The 25,051-nt window shown below is 41.8% G+C and overlaps 2 protein-coding genes across 2 annotated transcripts; both read right to left on the bottom strand.

Annotated features, from left to right (window-relative positions):
* Nucleotides 1–951: 951 nt before the first annotated feature.
* Nucleotides 952–1,890, bottom strand: LOC124139782. The gene has a single exon (XM_046507108.2). It carries the CDS (start codon nt 1,888–1,890, stop codon nt 952–954), a length of 939 nt encoding a protein of 312 aa, XP_046363064.2.
* An 11,037-nt stretch (nt 1,891–12,927) lies between these two features.
* On the bottom strand, nt 12,928–21,401 carry LOC124139792. Its single transcript, XM_046507120.2, has 7 exons — nt 21,234–21,401; nt 17,992–18,075; nt 17,374–17,436; nt 16,405–16,500; nt 14,853–14,999; nt 14,024–14,215; nt 12,928–13,300 (listed from the first exon to the last, which is right to left on the bottom strand). The coding sequence occupies exons 1-7, from the start codon at nt 21,373–21,375 to the stop codon at nt 13,008–13,010; spliced, it is 1,017 nt and encodes a 338-aa protein (XP_046363076.2). The 5' UTR covers nt 21,376–21,401; the 3' UTR covers nt 12,928–13,007.
* Nucleotides 21,402–25,051: the final 3,650 nt, after the last annotated feature.

Consider the following 25,051-nt stretch of genomic DNA (forward strand, 5'->3'; position numbering starts at 1 on the left):
ACAGTAAGTTTAACATGAGGCAATTAATACTTCAGATGGTGTATATTAAAGGAAGGTGGCTATTCTAGGATGTACGCTATTTTCTACCTGAATAGACAAAGTGTTGTCTGAATGGAAAATAATGCAAGTGAAGAAGAAAAGGAAACACAAACTTAATTAAAGTTATATGGAAATACTTGAATAAAGTACAGTGGATAATGGAAATAAACTAAAATCATATAGTGATGAATTAACTATAATGACATCAGGAGGAAATTGGCTAAAAGAATTGCTTTGATCTTTGTCGGTGCTATTTATCTAGCTGGCTTCCAACTGCCCATTGCTATTTCCATTCTTTTACCTCTCAGTGCTATTTACCTCCGGTCTTCCGTTTGCCCATTGTCCATTGCCAATTATCAGGAAGTAATAATTCATGTCCTGGCTTCCAGTTGTCAATAACTATCAGCTGTCGGTGCTAATTATCTGTTGGGTTCCCTTGGTTAGTTTCCACCTTTTCTTATGTTATTACTTTTGTTGTCCTTACATGTACATATATATGCTCTCTGCCTCATAGCATTCATTCACCCGATGAAGGAGTAAGTACATACTACGAAACTTTGTGTTCCTCATAAAAAAGGAGTTGACATCCATAAATTCTCCTCCGTGTGTGTGTCACTGCTAAATGCCTTTCAAATATTTGATAGAACAATTTAAAAAGAAATAATACCAGATCTACAAGAATATCAAGTAGTCGATCCGTTTGATGAACACATTTGCATCGTGTCTCACTTCAGCAAACGCCGTGCTCTTGCTGCGCAGGATCACACTGTTTTATGTGTGGCCCTCTGTTGCCAAATCTTAATTTGTCTCAGTAGACTTGCTCCTTAGATGGACACACTTGCAACGTGCCACTATAGCACAGCCTCTTAACGAACAGAACTGCACTGTTTCATACTGGGCTCTCGGTTAATCTCATTGTGTCTCAGGACAATTGCAAATTCTGCCTCGGATATTTACCACCATATCCGCCAGGACTCGTGGAGGTACGTACACAGAGGTGGCAAACTTCGTGTCGCTGTACCAACTGCTGTATAATATGCCTCCAAAAACAGCCAGCTGTTCCATGTGATTGTTTCTGTATTGTTTATACTCAAAGGTAAAAAGCTCAATTAAACCTGTTCCCGGAACCTGGAACAACGTGAGGGTCAACCCTGCACCGTGTACACCGATCAGAATATCCGTTTCGGTGGCCAGTTTTACTTGCTCACTGACAGTTAGAGTCTCCAAAGCCACGGCTCTTACCAAATCCTTAGGAAATGTGCTTTTCAGAGTCTGAATTAGGTCATCTGAATTATTAAACTGTCTGCCTATGACACCTTCAAAGTTTCGCGCATGGGCTACGTAGTTTCTTCTTAACACAACTGTTATCTGAAACCTGTCACAAACTATCTTTCTAGCCGGATCTCCCCCTACGCGATTGGAGACATCATACCGGAAGTCGTCGATGTACGGAATAGTATTGATGTCTCGCACAAGAGGCACGAGTTTTAAATGGGGAACAAGGACAAATTGCTCCAGGAGTGTTGTTTTCTTCAACCACCCCATTCTGACGACCTTCTTGAACAGCAGTTCCCACAATCCGTCCAGGGCAGAAGCTGGATGCGCGTCAAGGATGAGAATGGTAGTCTCGAAAGCAGTTCTGTTCAATACCCGGGCACTCAGATAGGCACTGTACAGCTCTATGACGGTCCAGTACATATTTGCATAGTCGCCACGTACAATTCCAACAGTCAGTCCCTCAAGGCGATCCTTATACGTTATCGCACCTCCATCGGGTTCACCAATAGCAGCTATGATACCGTATGCAGAAGACGGTGCAACGCGGTTTCTCTTATATGCGAGTTTAAACATTTTCATCAGACGAGATTTGCCTAAACAGCCTGTTATTATAAATCTGTCTGTAAAGTTGAAATATTCTTCGTTTTCGTTTTGGTATTTTACATGAGCTATGTTTTCCCCTCCTCGCCTGACACCGACAGCCTTTGAAGAGTTAATCACAACATTCTGCAGTTGCATTACATGTGACTGCAAATATTCCATTTCCCCCGAACACTGTGTGAGATTGCCAGGTTCTCCTTTGTATAAAAACCTGCTCGGTGTAATGTCATTTTTCTTAAGTAGTGTCAGAAATAACAACAGTAGATAGGTGACCGTGGCAACAATGCAAGTGGTCTGAAATGCTAATATAATTGACTTTGAACGGCGTCTACATATAATTGACTTTGAACGGCGTCTACATATACACATTTTACTAACGTTATTGTTATCCAGTACCAGCTCACCGTCCGATACACAGGTCCTGTTCTATCTCACGCAGTCAGATACACGGGTCCTGTTCTATCTCACGCAGTCTGATATACGGGTCCTATACCAACTCGCACAGTCAGTTATACGGGTCCTCTACCAGTTCACACATTCAGTTATACGGGTCATGTACCAGCTTACACAGTCAGATATATGGGTCTAAACCAGCTCACACAGAAAGGTATGCGCGTCCTGTACCAGCTCACAGTCAGATATATGGGTCCTGTACCAGCCCACACAGCCAGATATACGGGTCATGTACCAGCTTACACAGTCAGATATATGGGCCCTGTACCAGCTCACACAAAGAGTTATACGGGTCCGGTACCAGCTCACGGTCACACATGCGCTTCCCGTGCTAGTTCACACAGTTAGATATATGGGTCCCGTACCAGCTCACACAGCCAGATATACCGGTCCTGTACCAGCTTACACAGTCAGATAGTTGTCTCTAAACCAGCTCACACAGAAGGGTATGCGCGTCCTGTACCAGCTCACAGTCAGATATACGGGTCATGTACCAGCTCACACAATGAGTTGTACGGGTCCGGTACCAGCTCACAGTCACACATGCGGTTCCTGTGCCAGCTCACACAGTCAGAAAAAGAGGTCCTGTACTAGTTGAGCATCCACATAAGTGCATGCATGAAGCACACAATATCCGTACACGTTTGGCTTGAAATCTGCAGTTCCTGTAATTACAAAGACATATTTCAAATTCCAGAAAGCTAAAACTTACAGACAGCCGATACACAGATTATCACATTAAAGCAAACATCAGCCATGTATACTCCTTGAAAACGAAATGTTTAGGTGTACTGAAATGTGATTTATTTAAACATGACGGATATTTAAAAGCAGATCAATAGATGTTTAATTCAAACAGTTCTTAGTCTGTTAGTTATGGCTGACATATCAGTAAGATGAGGATGATATCTCGCGGTGGTCAGGTATATATCGAGTCACGAATACTAAAAGGCTGCACGACCTAAAGTAATAAGTGGCCTCGATACATCACAATGGAATTATCTCTCTGCACACGTCAGGAGGACACGTTCTTGATTAAAAGTATCTCAATATACAAACAATTCATTGAGGAAACATAATGACATCGTTTACAGAGCCTTCACGCAGTCGTATGTGAAATGGCCATTCGTGTGCTAACTAGTCTGCAGGCAAATAGTGCATATTATTGACCTCTACAACCCACGAATCTAGAAACATGATAAAACAAGGAACATAATCGTGGTGACGTTCGATTCCACAATTACCAGATCCTGGCAGCTAAGGGACGCAACTGCACACAGCAAATTGTATGCTTTAGCCAATGTCATGAGGGCATTAAGCGAAGTGCAAGGACACGCCAGTTATTCTAACGCCTAACAACCACATGTACTCTTCAAATCTTATCCAGTCCTTTTGAACGGTAGTACTGACGTTTGCAGTTGAATTCTGCTACTTGTATCCAATATATATGGATGTCATATATCCTTAGGATAGCCAGGGTGTTACAACAAATATATTTGGAAGTAGGGCCGTATCGGAAGTACCATGATGAACCGCTCGAAATAGGTCAAATTACTGGTGTCTAGTTTGCAGTCACAGAGGTAATACCCAAAGCATCTTAAAAATGCATTAGGAATTCGGGAAAACGTTTTGCACACACTTCGGTCAGATTAAATGTGTGTGCGTCCTTTGTTTGTTTGTTTTTGCTCTTTGTCCCATTTTATCCTCCAGGCCTTTCTCTGTCTGTATCGCGATTACTGCCCAGGGTCTACTCTTTCCACAAATACCATACCGTTAGGGGTTTTGAGTGAGTGACCAAGCTAACAATTTCACGTTGTGACAACGTAGTAATAACGTTGTGTTTACGTTGTGAAAACGTTGGGGATGTTCCGTCCATATAACGTTATTCTGTGGACTCCCATTTATGTTGTCACGTCATGGCCTAACGTTGTGTTACGTCATATTCACGTCGTCACAACGTTGTGATAACGTTGTATTTTACGTTTTTGGAACGTTGTAGTTTTACGTTGAGGGAACGTTGTATTTGACGTTGTGGTAATGTTGTGTTTTACGTTGTGGCAATGTTATAATAATGCGTCCCCCTACAATATTATTCTGTGTACTACCATGGACGTTGTCACAACGACGTGAAATAACTTTGTGTTACAAGGATGAAATACGTTGTGACAACGTTATCTCATGACCATTCCCCACTGAAATGTTGTAAAAACAACATGTTCCGGAAATGTTTTAGAATATGCTTTAGTAACGTGAATGTGTATGATTCGAGATATCCTTTACCAATGTTTTAAAACCAGGGCGTCGAATAGCCCAGTTTACAGTTAGATCGTGTTTTGCTGACAATGTTCAAAATGTAAAAACACCACTGAACTGTTAACTAGATACATATGACTAAGTCAGACACCATTACCCTTTAGGCTTGTACTGCAGGAAACAAAATAAGAATGGCAAACAGGGTTAGGGGTTGACCATTTGATATTCTGGGGAGGGTCGGGGCCTGGAATTTTATCGAAAACATATATTGTCACCGAAAATTCTTGACAAAAATAATTTTTGTTCAGACTGGTGAAAACAAATGCCTGCCACAAAAAATGACATAGATCTAGTTGCAAGGCGCTTATCTTCAGGCAGATAGAGTTAAATAAAAACATATATCTGCCTTTGTAGCTGTGACCGAAAACATATGTAATCTCCATAGAAAAGTTACAGGTTCCCCCCCCCCCCCCCCCAAATTATTAAATGGTCGGTCTCTAAACAAATCTCTATAGTATACTTCAACTTTCAGTCATGCGACGTCACCATTCAACAAATAACTCCAAGACACAATTGTGTTGACATTTTAATATTTTTAGATAATTGAAAATTTATACATTTTTCGAAATTATTGAATGCCAGAAACTTCTTTCTTTGGTGTTCACTTCCACTTCCCTGAAATACAAACAGCTTAATAAATCTCGAGCAGGTATTTGAAAGATATGACGAGAAACATTCATTTGGAAATAAGGCTTTATCAATATTCAAACAATAATGTATAATGCAAGTGTCTGATGGAAACAAATTTTAACATTCATTCGGAGACATCAATAATCAGGTTGAATACAAAACGTGGTACGAGCATAGATTTATATAAATAGATCTACATTCTTAGAATTCATTTAAAGCAAAAACACACCAATTAACATGGATATAGACAATGGAATGCAACTGAAAACAATTGTACTTAGGTTAACATAATTCACAGTCCAGGGTTTATTTGGTGTATTCCTCAATGATTCAACATGATATCTTATGGAATGGTCGTGTAACATTTTCCCCCTTGCTGCAACGAAAACATATAAAAAAAAGTCAAAACTAGAACTATATTCAATAAACATACATAAGTCTAAAATTTAGGAAAAACTGTAAATCTAAAGTCCCCATGTATAACGTCCGATCGGAAATATCTCAGGCAACAGATATAAGTAACAAAATAATGAGTATCATCTTAAAAAAACACCTAATGTAATTTGGTTTCCATATACACCGGTCTGACAAACCCGGTCAGGCAAACTAGTGATTGTTATAGTCAACCACGTCTCACAACCTCTGTCAGAGTACAATGACACACAATCATGTTATATTGGGGACCTTTTCTAAACCGGAATCCAAACGGGAACAAATATATTAAACAGGCATTGTAGCTAATTACGACTCACATCTTTATCGCAGCGCTGTTTATATAGATCATATGAAATTTATTTGTTACTAGATCTACGTTTATTGAACATAATACAGTTCAATATCGTTAATATAATTCTGTAGTATGGTAGCCTATATGGCAACATATGGAGATCTAAAACCGAACGAATATGGTTGCTATCAATTCCATTGTATTTTTCATTGGTGCACATTGGCTACACCTATCTCACCTTAATAATCAACAAACGATGACCAACTCACTGTCAATATATGGTGATATTAAACTTTTGACTATCGACTAGCTTATCATCACCAGCGAGGACAACACCGAAAACACACCCGTTATAGTGCCCGACGAGAGACTCGTTTCACCTTTGCTCGTTTTCATTAGAAGGGAGTCGGACAGAGATCTAGTTATAGGAAAATGATGAATTGATTCTTTTTTGGAAATATTAAAAATACACATGATAAGCGCCATACTACTACAATTAAACTTTATAGACAACACCAACAACCAGATGATCCACATGTAGGCTACTCCAGTCAGTGCTAACTAGGCCTATTCGGAAACAACAACTACAAGTATGTTTCTGTCTTTTCCCGAAAATACAATTTTTCATAACATCATTGAGCGCTTTAGACTAGGGCTATATATAACTAGCAGCCTACAGTTAGTCGATTGTTTTTATATCCTCTCTTTGCTGTATAAGAGACATCTACTCAACCTTTCCCATGGCGTAAATGAGCCACATTGTTTCACAAAAATCAAAGTCAGTAGATTAGTACATGTACAGAAAACTTTAAATAGTAATGATTTCAGAAATAACACGGAAGAAATGGCGATAACTGTCAGTGGTCAGTAGGCGATGCATACGTTAGGCCTATGAACAGATCTATACGCTTATGATCGAAACCCGAACATAATATAACGGCCACAAAACGCCACCAGATTGAATTCTGGTCAAACATATACTGCTTGCCCTTGGTAATTACCCTTGGTATCCATAAAATAATAATATGGAAAAAAGTCTTTGGCCTCCTTCACCTCTATATACATCATGTTCTGTGTATCAAATATAAATATCAACACTGAGTCACTGACGCTCAGTGAAAGTGACCGGAAAACTGCATTCTCAAACCCCGCCACTTCTGAATAATACGATACATTTAAATCATCATTTGACTATCTGCATGTACAGAAACATTTGAAAAATTAACTTACCTCATCCGAATTCACAGATCATCTGTCCAGTTCTAGTTGCTGTTCCATCACTTGGTTGTAATATGTCCAGAGTGAGCTTGAACTAAGATGGCTGGTGACAACAAATCTTCCGCGATAATGTGACGTGATTCTGACGCCGCAAAAAATGCGCGCCAATTGTTTTTAACTGTAATATTGCTTGTGACAACATTTAGAAGACAGATTACTTCGTGAATAGATATATATGTTTAAAAACTAAGAGATGGTAGATCTACAAGTGGTTTCCTAAACATCATTTACAAAACGTGTTGTAATGTCCAAAGCACAACGTTATCACAACGTTAATTTGTGGAATGATGCTACAATTTTACCCAGCACGCACCGTCTCACACTTGAAACAGTAAGGGTGTGGAATCACAACAACTGCACCGCCTTCGTTACCCAGCACGCACCGTCTCACACTTGAAACAGCAAGGGTGTGGAATCACAACAACTGCACCGCCTTCGTTACCCAGCACGCACCGTCTCACACTTGAAACAGCAAGGGTGTGGAATCACAATAACTGCACCGCCTTCGTTACCCAGCACGCACCGTCTCACACTTGAAACAGCAAGGGTTTGGAATCACAATAACTGCACCGCCTTCGTTACCCAGCACGCACCGTCTCACACTTGAAACAGCAAGGGTTTGGAATCACAATAACTGCACCGCCTTCGTTACCCAGCGCGCACCGTCTCACACTTGAAACAGCAAGGGTTTGGAATCACAATAACTGCACCGCCTTCGTTACCCAGCGCGCACCGTCTCACACTTTGAAACAGCAAGGGTGTGGCATCACAATAACTGAACTATATCTTCGCTTTCACCAGGGACGTCTTGTAAACATGGCTGGACATGAAACGTGGCGGACAGCGGTGTCGGCGTGCTTTGTTTGTGCACGTCTGAGTTGAAGGACTGACAAGCAATCACCAGCCCGAGTCTCGCTGAGTCGTGTTGATGCACTATGTTGTGGCGTGTGTGCAGTGCGATTATTTAAGCTAGAAAACAAGGATCGCAAACATCCAGCCATCCCGTGTCACCCTCCGGATCACGTGACTATCACAACTAGCAGGTTCAAGCCTTCAAATCAAAGTATCTAAGATGTGGCCCAAGATATAGCATTATGCGTCCGTTGTGACACAAGCGCTCTAAAAAACGACGGCCTTTTTGGCCTTCTCCGAGTGCTCGTTAGTTGAAAAATTGACTAGTAGTAGTTTGTGTGCGAACTCGAGATATAAACAGTTATATGCTTCTCAAAAGACGTTAATTATTTTGAATGGTATATTTCGGCCTTGTCGACACAAGATTGTTTTGGACACGCAAGAAACGTATGATCATGGCTTCGAATCCCAGATTCGCCCATATTTTGTTTCTAGGTTTGTCAGAACCATGCCCGTGTTGGTGAATCTCGTCAAAGCTGTACAAGTCTGAGAGCTGCATCACTTCGGGTTTTCCTCCCACATTAAGCTGACACGCCGTGATATGACTGCAATACTGTAACGGCGCTAAACCCAACTCACTCACTCACTCACTCACTCACTCACTAACTCACTCACTCACTCACTCAAAAAAATTTCATTGACCTGAAGGCGTGATCACAACGCGTACGTGCACACGATGTTAGTGGAACCTTACAACGCTCGTGTTCATGTTCATGTTCACACCATCAGGGCAAGACCGCCTCCGTGGTCTAATGGGAGAGCGGAAGGTCCGGGGTTCGATCCCCGGCCGCGTCATACCAAAAGACGTTAAAACATGGTACTTGTTGTCACCCTGTCTGGCGCTCGGCATTAAGGGGCTAAAACAAGGACTGGTTGGCTCGGAGTCAGTATACTGTGTCTGAGTGGGGTATTCATGTTAAACTGCGGCATGGTATCTCAGTGGACTAGCACTTTAAATCGGCATCAGTCCGGACTAGTACAAGCAGCCACACACACACACACACACACACACACACACACGTGAATGCACGTCGCTATATAAGTGCAATAATCTTGGTCGCGACGTTAAACCCCATTTCACCTCACCTCACCTCACCATCAGGGCAAGGTTGTAGTGCTCGTAGTACTGCTTCTCAGTTGCACTTTTGAAGTATTACTTGTACGTGTTACTATGGATACCCGCTATTGTGTCATCCTTATCATTAGGGATGTATTGGCTGAAGTAATCTATTGCAATGCATTGCAATACTTAGGTGTGTATTGTGACATGGATTGCAGTATATTGGTCTTGAACATACTGCTGATTTCTTCGAACGGTCCTTCTTTCTTTCTCTTGTTGAGGGTGACTTTGTAATCGGGGAGGTCAGTCATTGAGGAACACAGTGCCAACTAGCAGTGCGTACTAGTATTATTCCATCAAGACTAGTTGTTCCACGAACATCTTACCTTTTTTCTTTATTGATCAAACGCAAAAGGTATGACGTCATAGTCTTATATAGAAAAGCGCCAAATTTCAAGCTCTCTGTTTTCCCCAAAACTTAAAATACATTCTCTTTCTAGATTTAAGCCGTGTTTTCTGCTCTAATTGTATTGTCACACGTCCTTTTAATATTGTAGTAACCGCAACTTGGCATTTTGTAACCTATAATTGTAGATATAATTAAATAAATATGCCTACCGACAAGACTGAAAAAAGTATTTTTTTTATGAATATTAGCTTCCGCGGTGATGCGGCCGTCAAACAAGCTGAAATGTTTCAACTTGACTTAATGGACACTTAAGAATCAGAAACGTGCATTTTCTCGATTCATGGTAGAATAAGTCTTCAGCAACCCATGCTGGGTTTGTCGTAAGAGGCGACTAACGGAATCGGGTGGTCAAGCTCGCTGACTTGGTTGATGCATGTCATCGTTTCCCAATTGCATGGATCGATGCTCATGATGTCAATCACTGAATTTCTGGACCAGACTCGATTATTTGCTGACCGCCACTTATAGCTGGAATATTGCGGTGTGCAGCGTTCAACAACAAATAAACAAAACAAACAATGAAGTTCTGTTTCACGGTTTACTGGTAATACCGTGCAGGCTTACTCTTTAGTCATTCAGTAATTCATTTATTAATTAGTTTCATTTTTGATAGTTTTATTCATTCTCTAAAGCAGAATGTTTTACTGAAAGTAATAATTTTGAATGTCAAAAGGCCTTACAATCACTTACTTGTTTTTTTTCTGTTGGTAATACAATGAAAACAAGTAGCTGCAATATGGTATAATGGAGTATTGTCAATGCGACAAAAGATCCGATAAACTTGGTATCACGATCCCATAAATATGCAAATGAGATCGCCTAGCAGGAACTACTTTGGAGCTCTATTACGTCTGCTTGATCAATAAGTTATAATCTGATATTCCCAATACGTTTAGGCAGTTGTTTCCTAATATATGGGTGTTTCTGTAGACAAACATGACTGTAAATAATTTTGCACTATATGATAAATGAGGCGGTTTACTCAAACATTGTCTTCATACGCGCTTTCTACAGATACTTTATTAAGTAGAAAAGTCATAGATCATTTAAGAGTGAGTGAGTGAGAATGGGTTCAAGCCGCGTGTTGCAATGTTTCACTAATATCACGACTGGGGTCACACCACAGATAGATTTCAGACATGGTATCCATGTAGTCAGTAGATGTAGGTTAGTCCACCGCCCCAAATGCTTTATTCAGGGTGTGGTACTGTTGACATAAAATATCGACTTAAACGACGATCAAATGGTCGCAATGCGAAATTGGATGCAAGACAGTGTGGATCGTTGATTCGATGCTGATGCTGTCAACCCCTGGTTTACCATGCAGAAAGTCGTTTATTTACGGCCCGCCGTGATAAAGCTGGACTACTGCTGACCGTGGCGTAAATAAAAGCGACAAAAACTTTTCCATTATCATAAGACATCTCTGCTAAATTGAATGATTTAAACTATATCATGAGTTTATGAATCGCTGTCAAAAAGTAATGATTCTAGGTGCCTCGAAAAGGTGAACCCGTCACAAACACATTTGAAGGCAGTAAATAGTTCACCTTAAACAATCACGGTAACATATGGTTAGTCAAAATAGGGAATTGCATTGGACGTCATTTTCGTCACTGATGCGTCAAATTTGGAAATGTCCTTCATATGTCTACCACAAATTTTATGAATTCAAGGCTTTCCTGAGACAGTGAATGTTGAAACTGCAGGAGTGTTTATGATGGAACGTTATTGTTATTTACAGATTACAATTAATAGATGCAGCAAAAGAGGGTTTGTGTGATCCTGGCAAGTTAGACTCAGCTCAGGGCCATTGCCCCCTCAACTCGCCAACCAGACAGCGGATTGAACTTCGCCCAGGAAGCGCTGCCTAGTCAAACCCACCCAGAACCTTTCGGAGAATGTAAAGACTCCAAAACACTGCAGCCTTCTGCATCACCCAGATTGTCAGAAGGGCTGTATTCCTGAAAGCAAATCCGGGTACTCTCCCGATGTCAGTCAACAGATTGGGAGGTACCAAACCTAAGCCAACGAGAACAATGGGGAAGCGGACAACTTGGTACTTGGGATGCAAGCGTGACATTACGAAAGCGAGGTCCGCATATTTGCCATGTTTTTCCTGAATCTTGTCATTCACATTAGTGTCAAGAGGGACAGAAAATTAAAAAATATGAATGATTTCATTGGATTTATCCAAAAGGACAAGATAGGTTTGTTGGCCTGGATACGTCTTAGGCTGTATACGACCCTATTCCAAAGGATTTTGTATTTCTCTTTTTCCATGACGCCCTCTAAATATTCCTGGTCGTACCATGGATGGACCTCTGTTTAAAAACCACAAGCATGGCGAAGACGGTAATAAAACGATTCGAGCCACGCTATCATGTCGCTAAAGACACTTTGTTTGTGCCAAAGCTGGGCATTCACTGACAATGTGTTGGACAGTCTCATTAAATCCATTACATAATCTACATTTCATACTTACATTTTGATGCAAACATTGATGGTTTCGAGTGAGAAGTGACTGGACCTGAGTAGCAAACAGAAAGCCTTCTGTTTCACTTTTCAGGCCAGCCGACCTCATCCAAGCGAAGGACTCTGCCGGGTTGCTGAGCTTCTCAACACACTGTATGTAATCTCGATGCAGTGGTCGTTCAGATAGCCGATATGATATGGCGCTTGGTTGACACTCATTTCTGTACCGTCCAGCAGTACAGAACCATCAACAAAAGCATCACTGACATTGAGAATATGTACCACATCCTTGGCTCGTTTACGGAAACTGTGGAATGCCTTATTTTCACCATGAGTCTTGAGGTGCTTCACAAGAGAATCATCAACCCCCCCCCCCCCCCCCCCCATAATGATTAGTAAATATAAGCGATTGAGGGAAGAGCGAGGGTGGTTGGATCTATTGTCTGATATGATTCTTCGTGTGAGGGTGTTAATGCCGTGAAGTTCCTCCAATCAAAAACACCAAAAGAATATGAAAGGACGGGTACAATATTAGTATTTGTGGCTTTAACTTTATTGCGAGCGTTCAGGGTTAACCTTCGTGTTTCAATTTGGGAATCAACAAATAGCAGTAAGAGCGTGCATTTGGAAAATGTTTCAGCACGAGGTAGTAGATACAATCTAATTGCTTTGAACAGAAGACACATACTGTCATCAGACAACAAAGTTTTATTATTCCGATATTCCCGAGTTGACGGCTCAGGTCAAGGTACACTCGTGGATGTTACACAAGCTCATGTCGTCGTGCACTTGGGGATGTTACACTCCTCCCAGCGTTTGTGAGGGTTGGTTGTGTAGCACCATAGCTTCCCCGACCCATGCATCATTCCTGGGTCACGACAGTAGTTGGCGACCTCTATAATGCTTTCAGCACCAGCCAAGGACGTATGGGAAAATGAAATACTCTCGTATGGATGACTGTGCGGCTTTAATCTGTCCCATTTTTGGCAGGTGCGCCCTGACGTGGTGGTTGCTTCCGTCCCACCATACAATCGCCTGCCCCCCTTCTGATGATAGCATGTGGTGACTGCCAAGAAGAGGATAATATTCTTATAATAGAGAAGATAATATTCATATGGAGACAAGAGGACAATATCCATGTAGAGACAAGAAGATATTATTCATATACAGACAAGATGATATTCGTATTTAGACAAGAAGATAATATTCATATAGGATAATCATTTATTGATATAGACAAGAAGATAATCTTCATATATCGAGAAAAGGAGATTATCATTCACATGGGTTAATACCGCTTTCAGCAATATCCCAGCTACATGACAGCTATAATCGAGTCTGGGCCAGACAAACCAGGGGTTGATATTATTGACAACGCCACTTGCCATCGGGGTACGACGACACGCAAGTCCGTTGGAATGAAATAAAGACTAATATATGGCTCAACGTCTAACTATCCTGTGATCCAAGATGTTAAACTGAATACAGAACCGTCAAATCAGATTGGGGTCCCCAGCAAATTTGATTCACGCAATTCAAACGTTTTCCAGTGTCGGAGTTAATCATTACCGAGAGTATGCCTCAGTATACGTTACAGCCGCTTCATCGGAATATAGAACTTTGCGGAGCATAGTCACTCTTTAGATTAGACACCCGTCTTTACTTTATGGAACGCCTCTATTGCCACAGGGCTAACACTACTCTACAATTATTCGTTAATCCAGATATTCGGTTTTTCACTGGTACCGTTATTGTTCGGATTAACGTGGTTTTACTGTACAAAACTCACGGTTGTTGCAGGAAATGTCGACTTGTGACCAACTCCCGGCGGCGTCGCACGTAGATGTGAAGACGTCACCGCCGATGTTGAAAGAACCAGATTTGCACGTGTACTTGGCAACACGACCAGTGTCTGTGAGGGTTATATCGACGCTGGCGCTATCTCGTGGTGGGGGTGCCGTCGCCAAACAGATTGGGGATTCTGCAAGGTGTTAGTGAGTGAGTTGTTGTTCCTCCGCTTTCAACAATATTTAGGTAGCTATCTACAGTATTTTAGCTGTAGAAAGGCGAATTGTGGAAGGGGCGACGAGTGTGTCGTAATTGTTGAAACACAATAGGAAACATGGACAGTTTGTCTGTTTGTTGTTTAACGCCGCACGCAGCAATATTCCAGCTACATGACAGCGATCAGTAAATAATCGAGTCTGGACCAGACAATCTAGTGATTAACATCATGAGCATCGGTCCACGCAATTGGGATACGATGACATGTATCAACCAAGTCAGCGATACTGTCAATCCGATTCCGTTAGTCGCCTCTTACGACAAACATAGTCGCCTTTTACGGAAAGCATGGGTTGCTGAAGACCTATTCTACCCCGGATCTTTCCGGGTCTGTTGGACAAGTACCTCAGCACAGCTGAGTGCAAAAGTTTGAAGTACGTATCTGAGACTCAGCAGATCCTGGCACGATAAAGGTACACAATTTAGCATAGCGTGTCGCGGGGCTTTTGAGCACTGGTTCTTACATTAAGATGGTGTCTTTGGCAGTTCAGTAAATATGAAAATGAGACAATATTGCACTTCACGAACAGTAAACCTGTTTTTCTCGTACCTACCTTTTGCTTTCTCCGGCTCTTGACCTACATCGTCTACCGCTTTCTTCGATGTGTGTTGCCCGATATCCGAAACTTTGCTGTTCTCATCAGCGGGCTGCTTCGATGTTTGCTGGAAATCCTTAGTAGGTTTATCATTGCTAGCTTGATCTGTAAGAGCCATGAGGTTAAAAGCAACATCATTTATTTTGATCAACTTAATAAACAGTCACCCCAACACTAGCCCAGTGTTATAAAGTAGTTACCCCAACAGTAGCCAAGGCTCCTACTATTAGTACCCCGACAGTAGTCGAGGCTTAAATTTGTTTGTTGTTTAACGCCGCACTCAGCAATATTCCAGCTATATGACGGCAGTCTGTAAATAATCGAGTCTGGACAAGACAATCCAATGACTCACATTATGAGCATCCATCTACGCAGTTGGGATACGATGACCTGCCAGGCTTATAAAGTAATAACTTCGACAGTAGCCTAGGTTTATACCACAGTTAACAAATCAGTAGCCTAGGCTTATTAAAATGTTACGAAAACAGTAGCACAAGGTTTTTTTATACAACGGATATCCCGATGGTAGCCCAGGCTTAATAAGTAATTACTTCGAAAGCCGCCAATACATTTTTAACAACAGTTACATCAACTGCATCTTAGACTTAAAAGTTTATACAACAGACACCTTGACAGTAGCCAAGGTTCATACAGCAGTTATTCCGACAGTAGCCAAGGTTTATACAGCAGTTATTCCGACAGTAGCCAAGGTTCATTCAGCATTTATCCCGACAGTAGCCAAGGTTCATACAACAGACACCCGAACAGTAGCCAAGATTTAAACAACAGCCACCCCGACAGTAGCCCAGGCTTATATTTCAACAGATACCCTGACGATAGCCCAAGGTTATACAGCAGCTACTCCGACAGTAGCCAAGATGTAAAACAACTGTTACTCCGAAAATCGGCGAGGCGTATACAACAGATAGCCATACATGTCAAATGGGTTCCTCAAAGAGCTAAAAGAAAAGAGATTTTCAAAACGTTAAGCCAGCTGCGCATGCGCCCTCCTGATCATGAATACAACGCCTCGTCGTGGCCTCCTCATTGTATACACTGGCCTAAATCATTTAACGAACTGCTTGAAGTTCTGTACAGCCTATGATTCCCTACGTGATATCCAGTTATGTTCAATTGATCCAGGGCGAGTGTCATGGAGAGACAAGGCAATATGTTGCATTGTGAGCATCACGGACTTCTACAAACGGCGCGTGTACAACGCGGCGCCAAAGGGCGAGACTAAAGCCAGTGATGGCAAATGACTCATGGCCAAGGGAACCGTATGCTTGTTCATATGCGCGCGATGTATTCTACATCCGGTTCCCCATTGGACCCAGGACAGCGACAGCGTTAGGCACGGCTATGTGTTGGGGTTACTGTCCGGTTTTGGGCAAGATGAGGACTCTTATTAGACAAGACTTCCTTTTTGCCATGCATCTTGACAAATTCTAAAGCAAACTGAAAGGAGTAATGATAATGATCGTATGTAATATAAATCAGATGTGCATACCTTGCTCAATCCTTTTCCTTGTGTTGTCGCCTTTATGTTTGCTTTCCAAAACCAGCAAACGTTGTAGCATCGTCTCCGCAAACATATCCATTCTCACTGAAACCATACAACGCCATACCTTACGCCATACCTTCAACTTAGAAGGACGGCTATCAGCCAAAGCAATGCGAATTTCTGACTGAGCTCTAACGGTTAGGACCGCCTCCGTGATCTAGTGGTAGAGCGTCCGCCCGGAGAGCGGAAGGTCCGAGGTTCGATCCCCGGCCGGGTCATACCAAAAAAAGACCTTAAAACATGGTACTTGTTGTTACCCTGTCTGGTGCTCGGCATTAAGGGGCTAAAACAAGGTCTGGTCGGCTCGGAGTCAGTATACTGTGTCTGAGTTGGGTATTCAGGTTAAACTGTGGCATGGTATCTCAGTGGGCTAGCACTAAAAATCGGCATCAGTCCGGACTAGTACAAGCAGCCACACACACACACACACGCGCGTGCATGCACGTCGCTATATAAGTGCAATAATCTTGGACGCGACGTTAAACCCAATTTCACCTCACCTCTAACGGTTAGAGATTCAATGGAAAGTGCGCGGAGGCGCGTTCTCTTATGGATATGCTTAAGTCAAGTTGGGGTCCCTACAGCCGCACATACACGTGTATATGGAAATATTGTCCACGTGTTCTGAACAACCATGGTCTTTGTTGATTTGCATACTAGACATAAATATGACTTTGTCCAATATGGAAATCCTTAAAACGGAGGCAACAAAATCTGAGCGTCGTCAAACAAACGAACATTGCGCTGACAATCGTCACTCTTCCGATAGTCGTAGCGGTGAAACATTGTTTGGTGAACATGTAGTGTGGGAATAATGATATACAGTTAAACCCCGTTAAACCGGACTTTATTATGTATATATCGGGAATGTGTGGTGTCCGGAGTAGCGGGTTTCACTGTGTAGTGCATACATACGCATGCTGCTGCTCTGGCTGTCTACATCCACTCTCAAAGACTTCAGGTCTTCCTCGGCTTGGTCTGGAGTCAGAAATAGTGTTATATTTGTATGAGTGGTATGTCCAAAATGAATGGGTGAATTTGTTTCATGCCCCAGTCAGCAATCTTCCAGCTTCATCACATCGGCTTGTTAATGATTGTGTCTGGACCAGATAAAAGGGTTAGTGACAGCATAAGCCACGCCCCCTTCATCGGTTGCGAGGATACATTCAGCCAGGTCCTATATACGTCGGCTCTAACTTGTAATGGCCATGAGTTGCATACTTTAATGGCAAACAATAATGGATTATTAGTGATTATTCAATGCAAGCCATCTACTAACCATGGGTTGTATAAGTAATATTAAATACAAGCCACTTACTAACCATCGGTTATATTAATATATCCATTTCTTGTGTCCCCAGCCGTGATATTGCTAGAAAATTGCTAAAAGCGGCGTAAAACCATCCTCGCTCACTTACTCACTCTATTAATATATGCAGCAAACGATCAACCAACACATGTAAGTAAATTGCAAACAATCTACCAGCAAGATTTAAGAGTATTCCTCACAAGGAACTTTTACAGTTAGTTTACCGTATGTGGAGCGTTTGCGTTGTTGTGATTCCTCCAGCTGATCCAGTCGGGACAACACCTGTTTCCATGCTTCCTGCTCGGAGGCTACACACAGAACATGTAATCACACATCTTCAGTCAACCCAGGGTACAACCTACTGTAAGACAACGCTCTTTTATCAACCCCGATAAAACCTACTCTAAGACAACGCTCTTTTATCAACCCCGATAAAACCTACTGTAAGACAACGCTCTTTTATCAACCCCGATAAAACCTACTCTAAGACAACGCTCTTTTATCAACCCCGATAAAACCTACTGTAAGACAACGCTCTTTTATCACCCACGGGTACATCCTACTGTAAGACAACGCTCTTGTATCAACCACGGGTACAACCTACTGATAGACAACGATCTTTTATCAACCCCGATACAACCTACTGTAAGACGACGCTCTTTTATCAACCACGGATACAACCTACTGTAAGACAACGCTCTTGTATCAACCACGGGTACATCCTACTGTAAGACAACGCTCTTGTATCAACCACGGGTACAACCTACTGATAGACAACGATCTTTTATCAACCCCGATAAAACCTACTCTAAGACAACGCTCTTTTATCAACCCCGATAAAACCTACTGTAAGACAACGCTCTTTTATCAACCCCGATAAAACCTACTGTAAGACAACGCTCTTTTATCAACCACGGGTACAACCTACTGTAAGACGACGCTCTTTTATCAACCCCGATACAACCTACTGTAAGACGACGCTCTTGTATCAACCACGGGTACATCCTACTGTAAGACAACGCTCTTGTATCAACCACGGGTACAACCTACTGATAGACAACGATCTTTTATCAACCCCGATACAACCTACTGTAAGACGACGCTCTTTTATCAACCACGGGTACAACCTACTGTAAGACGACGCTCTTTTATCAACCCCGATACAACCTACTGTAAGACGATGCTCTTTTATCAACCCAGATAAAACCTACTGTACGACAACGCTCTTTTATCAACCCCGATAAAACCTACTGTAAGACAACGCTCTTTTATCAACCCCGATAAAACCTACTGTAAGACGACGCTCTTGTATCAACCCCGATAAAACCTACTGTAAGACGACGCTCTTTTATCAACCCCGATAAAACCTACTGTAAGACAACGCTCTTGTATCAACAACGGGTACAACCTAGTGTAAGACGACGCTCTTGTATCAACCACGGGTACAACCTACTGTAAGGCGACCCTCTTTTATCAACCCCGATACAACCTACTGTAAGACGACGCTCTTGTATCAACCCCGATACAACCTTCTGTTAGACAACGATCTTTTAGAAACCCCGATACAACCTACTGTAAGACGACGCTCTTGTATCAACAACGGGTACAACCTACTGTAAGACGACGCTCTTGTATCAACCACTGGTACAACCTACTGTAAGACAACGCTCTTTTATCAACCCCGATAAAACCTACTGTAAGACGACGCTCTTTTATCAACCCCGATAAAACCTACTGTAAGACGACGCTCTTTTATCAACCCCGATAAAACCTACTGTAAGACAACGCTCTTGTATCAACAACGGGTACAACCTAGTGTAAGACGACGCTCTTGTATCAACCACGGGTACAACCTACTGTAAGGCGACGCTCTTTTATCAACCCCAATACAACCTACTGTAAGACGACGCTCTTGTATCAACCCCGATACAACCTACTGTTAGACAACGATCTTTTATCAACCCCGATACAACCTACTGTAAGACGACGCTCTTGTATCAACAATGGGTACAACCTACTGTAAGACGACGCTCTTTTATCAACCCCGATACAACCTACTGTAACACGACGCTCTTGTATCAACCCCGGGTACAACCTACTGTAAGACGACGCTCTTGTATCAACCACGGGTACAACCTACTGTAAGACGACGCTCTTGTATCAACCACGGGTACAACCTACTGTAAGACGACGCCCTTGTATTAACCATGGGTACAACCTACTGTAAGACGACGCCCTTGTATTAACCACGGGTACAACCTAGTGTAAGACGACGCTCTTGTATCAACCACGGGTACAACCTACTGTAAGACGACGCCCTTGTATTAACCACGGGTACAACCTACTGTAAGACGACGCTCTTGTATCAACCACGGGTACAAGCTACTGTAAGACGACGCCCTTGTATCAACAACGGGTACAACCTACTGTAAGACAACGCTCTTGTATCAACCACGGGTACAGCCTACTGTTAGACAACGATCTTTTATCAACCCCGATACAACCTACTGTAAGACGACGCTCTTGTATCAACCACGGGTACAACCTACTGTAAGACGACGCTCTTTTATCAACCCCGATACAACCTACTGTAAGACGACGCTCTTGTATCAACCACGGGTACAACCTACTGTAAGACGACGCTCTTGTATCAACAACGGGTACAACCTACTGTAAGACGACGCTCTTGTATCTACCCCGATACAACCTACTGTAAGACGACGCTCTTGTATCAACCACGGGTATAACCTACTGTAAGACGACGCTCTTGTATCAACCACGGGTACAACCTACTGTAAGACGACGCCCTTGTATTAACCACGGGTACAACCCACAGTAAGACGACGCTCTTGTATCAACCACGGGTACAACCCACAGTAAGACGACGCTCTTGTATTAACCACGGGTACAACCTACTGTAAGACGACGTTCTTCTATCAACCACGGGTACAACCTACTGTAAGACGACGCCCTTGTATCAACCACGGGTACAACCTACTGTAAGACTACACCCTTGTATTAACCACGGGTACAACCTACTGTAAGACGACGCCCTTGTATCAACCCCGATACAACCTACTGTAAGACGACGCTCTTGTATCAACCACGGGTACAACCTACTGTAAGACGACGCTCTTGTATCAACCACGGGTACAACCTACTGTTAGACAACGATCTTTTATCAACCCCGATACAACCTACTGTAAGACGACGCTCTTGTATCAACCACGGGTACAACCTACTGTAAGACGACGCCCTTGTATCAACCACGGGTACAACCTACTGTAAGACGACGCCCTTGTATTAACCACGGGTACAACCTACTGTAAGACAACGCTCTTTTATCAACCCCGATACAACCTACTGTAAGACGACGCTCTTGTATCAACCCCGATACAACCTACTGTAAGACGACCCTCTGTTATCAGCCCCGGATATAACCTCGGATGAATATTAATTAACATACCGTGCTTGATCCGATCCCCTGCCTCTCCCCTACCGAATCCGATTGTGGGTGGGGTCAGGGCCTCATGGTTGTAGCGGAGCACGGCCAATACAGGCACACCCAGAGGGAGGAAGAGACAGAGCCACGTTATAGGTGACCTCATGATAGACGTGCTTCTAACCTGCTTACTTTACTAGTGTAACTATATCTGCTTATTTATACACACAATATATAAAGAGGTGACGTCATTTCAGTGTTGTGATTGGTGCAGAAAGGGCGTTTGATTAAGAAATATGTTAGATCAAAGATTAATTTCAATTGTTGCTTTATATTGTGTTGTACTGAAGTTTTCTTTCAACTTTTCAATAGATGTGTATCGCGTATATTCGTGCAGGGATATGCAAGGTCGCCTCTTTAGACCAACGGTATTCCAGACAGATCGACATCTTAGATCTTTTATGGAAACCTGTATTGACGTCAACGTCCATTGTCTTACCAATGCACAAGGCAGATCAGAACTTGGCAGCAGACCTCGGCCCTACTTTCACACGAAGATTTTTACAAGTTTTAGTTTGTCTGCCTTGACACCCAGAAAGTATTTGTTTTAAATAAGGTATGAAAAAAGCTGGAAATGGTGTCAGAGATAAGGATGTTGAATCTAACTTCAGCTGTTGTGAAGTTTTTATCGTGTTGAAATTATTAGAAAAACACTTGAAAATCTACAATCACATTAAAATGATTTACTTTTGCATTTGATGTTAGCCTTAATCTAAAACTTGCAGAGCAACACGGGTCCAAGCCGTCTAAGGGGAAGTAAGTTAATCGATTTAAGTTTCGTCACTCAGGGATGCACGGGTTCAAATCCCAGAATCGACAGATTTTTGTGCTGGTCAGCACCTCTTGACAAACCTTACCCGTGCTCGCTGGTTTCACCGATGTGTTAAACGTCTAAGGTATACACCACTTCGGACTTTCCCCACGCATCAAGCCGACATATAACTGCAATACTTTCAAAGCGGCGTTTTAGCAAACTCGCTCATTGTTATGCGGATCAGACATATAGATAGTTCAGACAAGATCAGTCATCGAACAGTTCAATTGAATTCTGTAAATTTGTTGCATCTGCCGGAAGACAAGTTTCAAATGTTCCAGCTTTTGGAGTATCATTTCCGCCCTGCTTACCTCAATTCGATAGCTCCCAATATACTAGTGTTGCAATACTTCTGTTAAGAAATGTAATAATTGGCTTTTCATTGACAATCACTTCGTTTAACTAACAAATTGATAAAGATGTAGTGAGAATAAGATATATGGAGGAACAACTTCTTTATTACAACAAGGAGTGACGTTCGGTGTAGGTTCTAACACCGTTATCAAGCAAGTTATGTACACTGAAACGTCGCTCCTAATTGTAATAAAGAAGTTGTTGATCCATATGTTTTGAATAAACAAAAACTGAAGATTAAGCATGAACAAAGAGAGTTGCAGTGTTGCAAGTCTGACTACAATCACTTCTACTATGTCTTACTCTGCTGCATTGATTTCCCTTCTGACTACAATCACTTCGAATTTTTCTTACTCTGCTGCATTCCCTTTCCTGATGTTACTAATGCCTCTATTGTCTGCCAGACTGATCTGACATGGGTCAAGTCTGTCCAACACTCCCTACAGCTTCACTCGTAGCTTCGTCTGTGACATCTTCCTCTGTGACAACTCCCAAACCAACTACTGTAAAACTGCGGAGTCTCACACACCAGAACCGGTACCTGAACCAGAATCTGAAATTGTTCATCTAACTAAGAAAGAAAGAAAATTATTAAGACAAAAATAGCAAAAGGCAGAGCATAATCCATAGCCCTGTTCCACTTAACTCAAATCTCCTAACTATTCCTGTCCTTGTCTTTTAAACGAATTTGAATGGTCGGTTCATAATGACCTTTGTGGAAGTGACCATTTTCCAACAATATTAATATCAATCCCATTGATGAGCCACCTTCAACAAGGTGGAATTTTACAAAAGCCATTAGGTCTTTATTTCAAACACTATGTACTTAAAAACTACTTTCAGATGAGTTAAATGCTTTTGGAGACGAAAGCATTCCAAAGTCCTTTGCAAACTTATATGCTTGTAAACAAGCTAGAAAAAAATAGGAAGAAAACTGGGAAATATTTCCGTCGACATCCTACCATGCAAAATCTGCATGACGTTAAAATCACAAGCGCCAAGGCCAGACATACTTTTAAACAGACAAAACGTCAAACCTGGAGGAACTATGTATCAAACATCAATACCTGCACACCCATGTCCAAGGTTCGGAATATGTTTCAAAAGATTACGGGCAAAGGTTCAAATTCTGGAGTTCACCATCGCACACTATTAACAACTAAAATTGCCAATAAGCTTGGTGAAACTTTGGCAAACCATTCTTCATTATTCAACTATAACCTTAAATTTTAAAGGTTTCGAAAATAACAGGGAAGAAAAGGATGAATTTTGATTCTGATAATGGTGGGGGCTATAATGAAAAGTTTTCACTCCATGAATTGCATCCTGCCCAAGGGCAAGCTCATGAACCGGCAGCAGGAGCTGACAACATATATTCATTATCAGCTCTTGATATTGTCAATTTATGAGGATCTAATATCAAGGTAGGTTTAAATTACTGTCGACATAAAATATTAGCTTACTCTGTTGGTGTCGTTTGATGTGTGTTTTCGCCCCACCTTACTTGTTGTTTCAGTTTTCGTGAGTGTTGTTTGGGCGAGTTTATTGTTGGCTTTAAACCCCAACTTCAATATGGATTGCGAAAATGAGGTGAATGGGGATGAGGATATTGCAAATTCCATTTGACTTTAAAGAAATTATCTACGGACGCTGAATTTGCTGGATATTAAAGCATAATGGTATAAAAAATATGCAAGCACCGAGACACTCCGAGTGAAACCAACTCTATTTCTGGTATTCCAATTAAATTTGTGGTGGTATTTTCTCCTGTTGACCCGATATTGAGACTTTCAAGCTTAAGTCCAATTTCTGTGGCTCGTGATGTTGCGAACAAAAACACTGGTGAAGTCGATTTCATGAAAAAAAACTTGAAAAAGATGATTTAGTCATACATTGCAAAACTTTTGAATATAACACGTCCAATTTGAATTCTGGAAACCCAATTGTCCAGAAACTCTGCGGTCTTTGCCCAGTCTCGGTCCAAGTTATTTACAAAATTAAACATGCTGTTCTCATTGGAACATACTAAGGAAGACAAAATGAAGAAAAAATTGTTCAAAAACTCAATATTTACACTATGTCGCCCATGGGCGAAGTGAGGCTCACGGGCCTGTCCATGGCCAGGCCCATGGACGAGAATATTTTCCTTTGCTCAAAACTCATGTTTTTGTTTCGCAAATACATAAATGTAGTTCTTTCAAGTATCGTGACACAAAATTTAACTCATTTTAACCTAATTCAACGATTTTATAGAAATATTGAAATATTTCGCCCATGGGCGAGAAAAAGGTTTGGCCCATGGGCGAGAATATTTACCTTTGCTCAAAACTCATGTTTTTGTTTCCCAAATACACACAGGTGTTCTTAGAAGTTTCATGACATAAAATTCAACTCATTTCAACTTAATTCAACTATTTTACGGCGTTATTGAAATATTTCGCCCTGGACGAGAAACTCCGGCCCATGGGGCGAGAATATTTTCCTTTGCTCAACAGTTTTAGTTTCGAAAATACGTAAAGGTGTGTCTACAAAAATTGCACATGATTCAACTCATTTTAACTTTATTCAACTGATTTGTTGCGTTATTAAAATATTTTGTCAGTCCTTTTAAAGC

The sequence above is a fragment of the Haliotis rufescens genome, unplaced genomic scaffold (genome assembly GCF_023055435.1).
Source record: "Haliotis rufescens isolate VD_foot unplaced genomic scaffold, xgHalRufe1.0.p SCAF_1, whole genome shotgun sequence".
Taxonomy (NCBI): Eukaryota; Metazoa; Mollusca; class Gastropoda; order Lepetellida; family Haliotidae; genus Haliotis; species Haliotis rufescens.

What these genes read in the sequence shown, in the direction of transcription:
- LOC124139782 (XM_046507108.2), bottom strand. Translation starts at nt 1,890, where the DNA reads ATGTTTAAACTCGCATATAAGAGAAACCGCGTTGCACCGTCTTCTGCA.
- LOC124139792 (XM_046507120.2), bottom strand. Translation starts at nt 21,375, where the DNA reads ATGAGGTCACCTATAACGTGGCTCTGTCTCTTCCTCCCTCTGGGTGTG. An exon ending in CAGCCAGAGCAGCAGCATGC is followed by an intron (nt 16,501 to 17,373) that starts GTATGTATGCAC and finishes GTATGGTTTCAG; the next exon opens with TGAGAATGGATATGTTTGCG. An exon ending in AAGGAAAAGGATTGAGCAAG is followed by an intron (nt 15,000 to 16,404) that starts GTATGCACATCT and finishes TGGCTCTTACAG; the next exon opens with ATCAAGCTAGCAATGATAAA.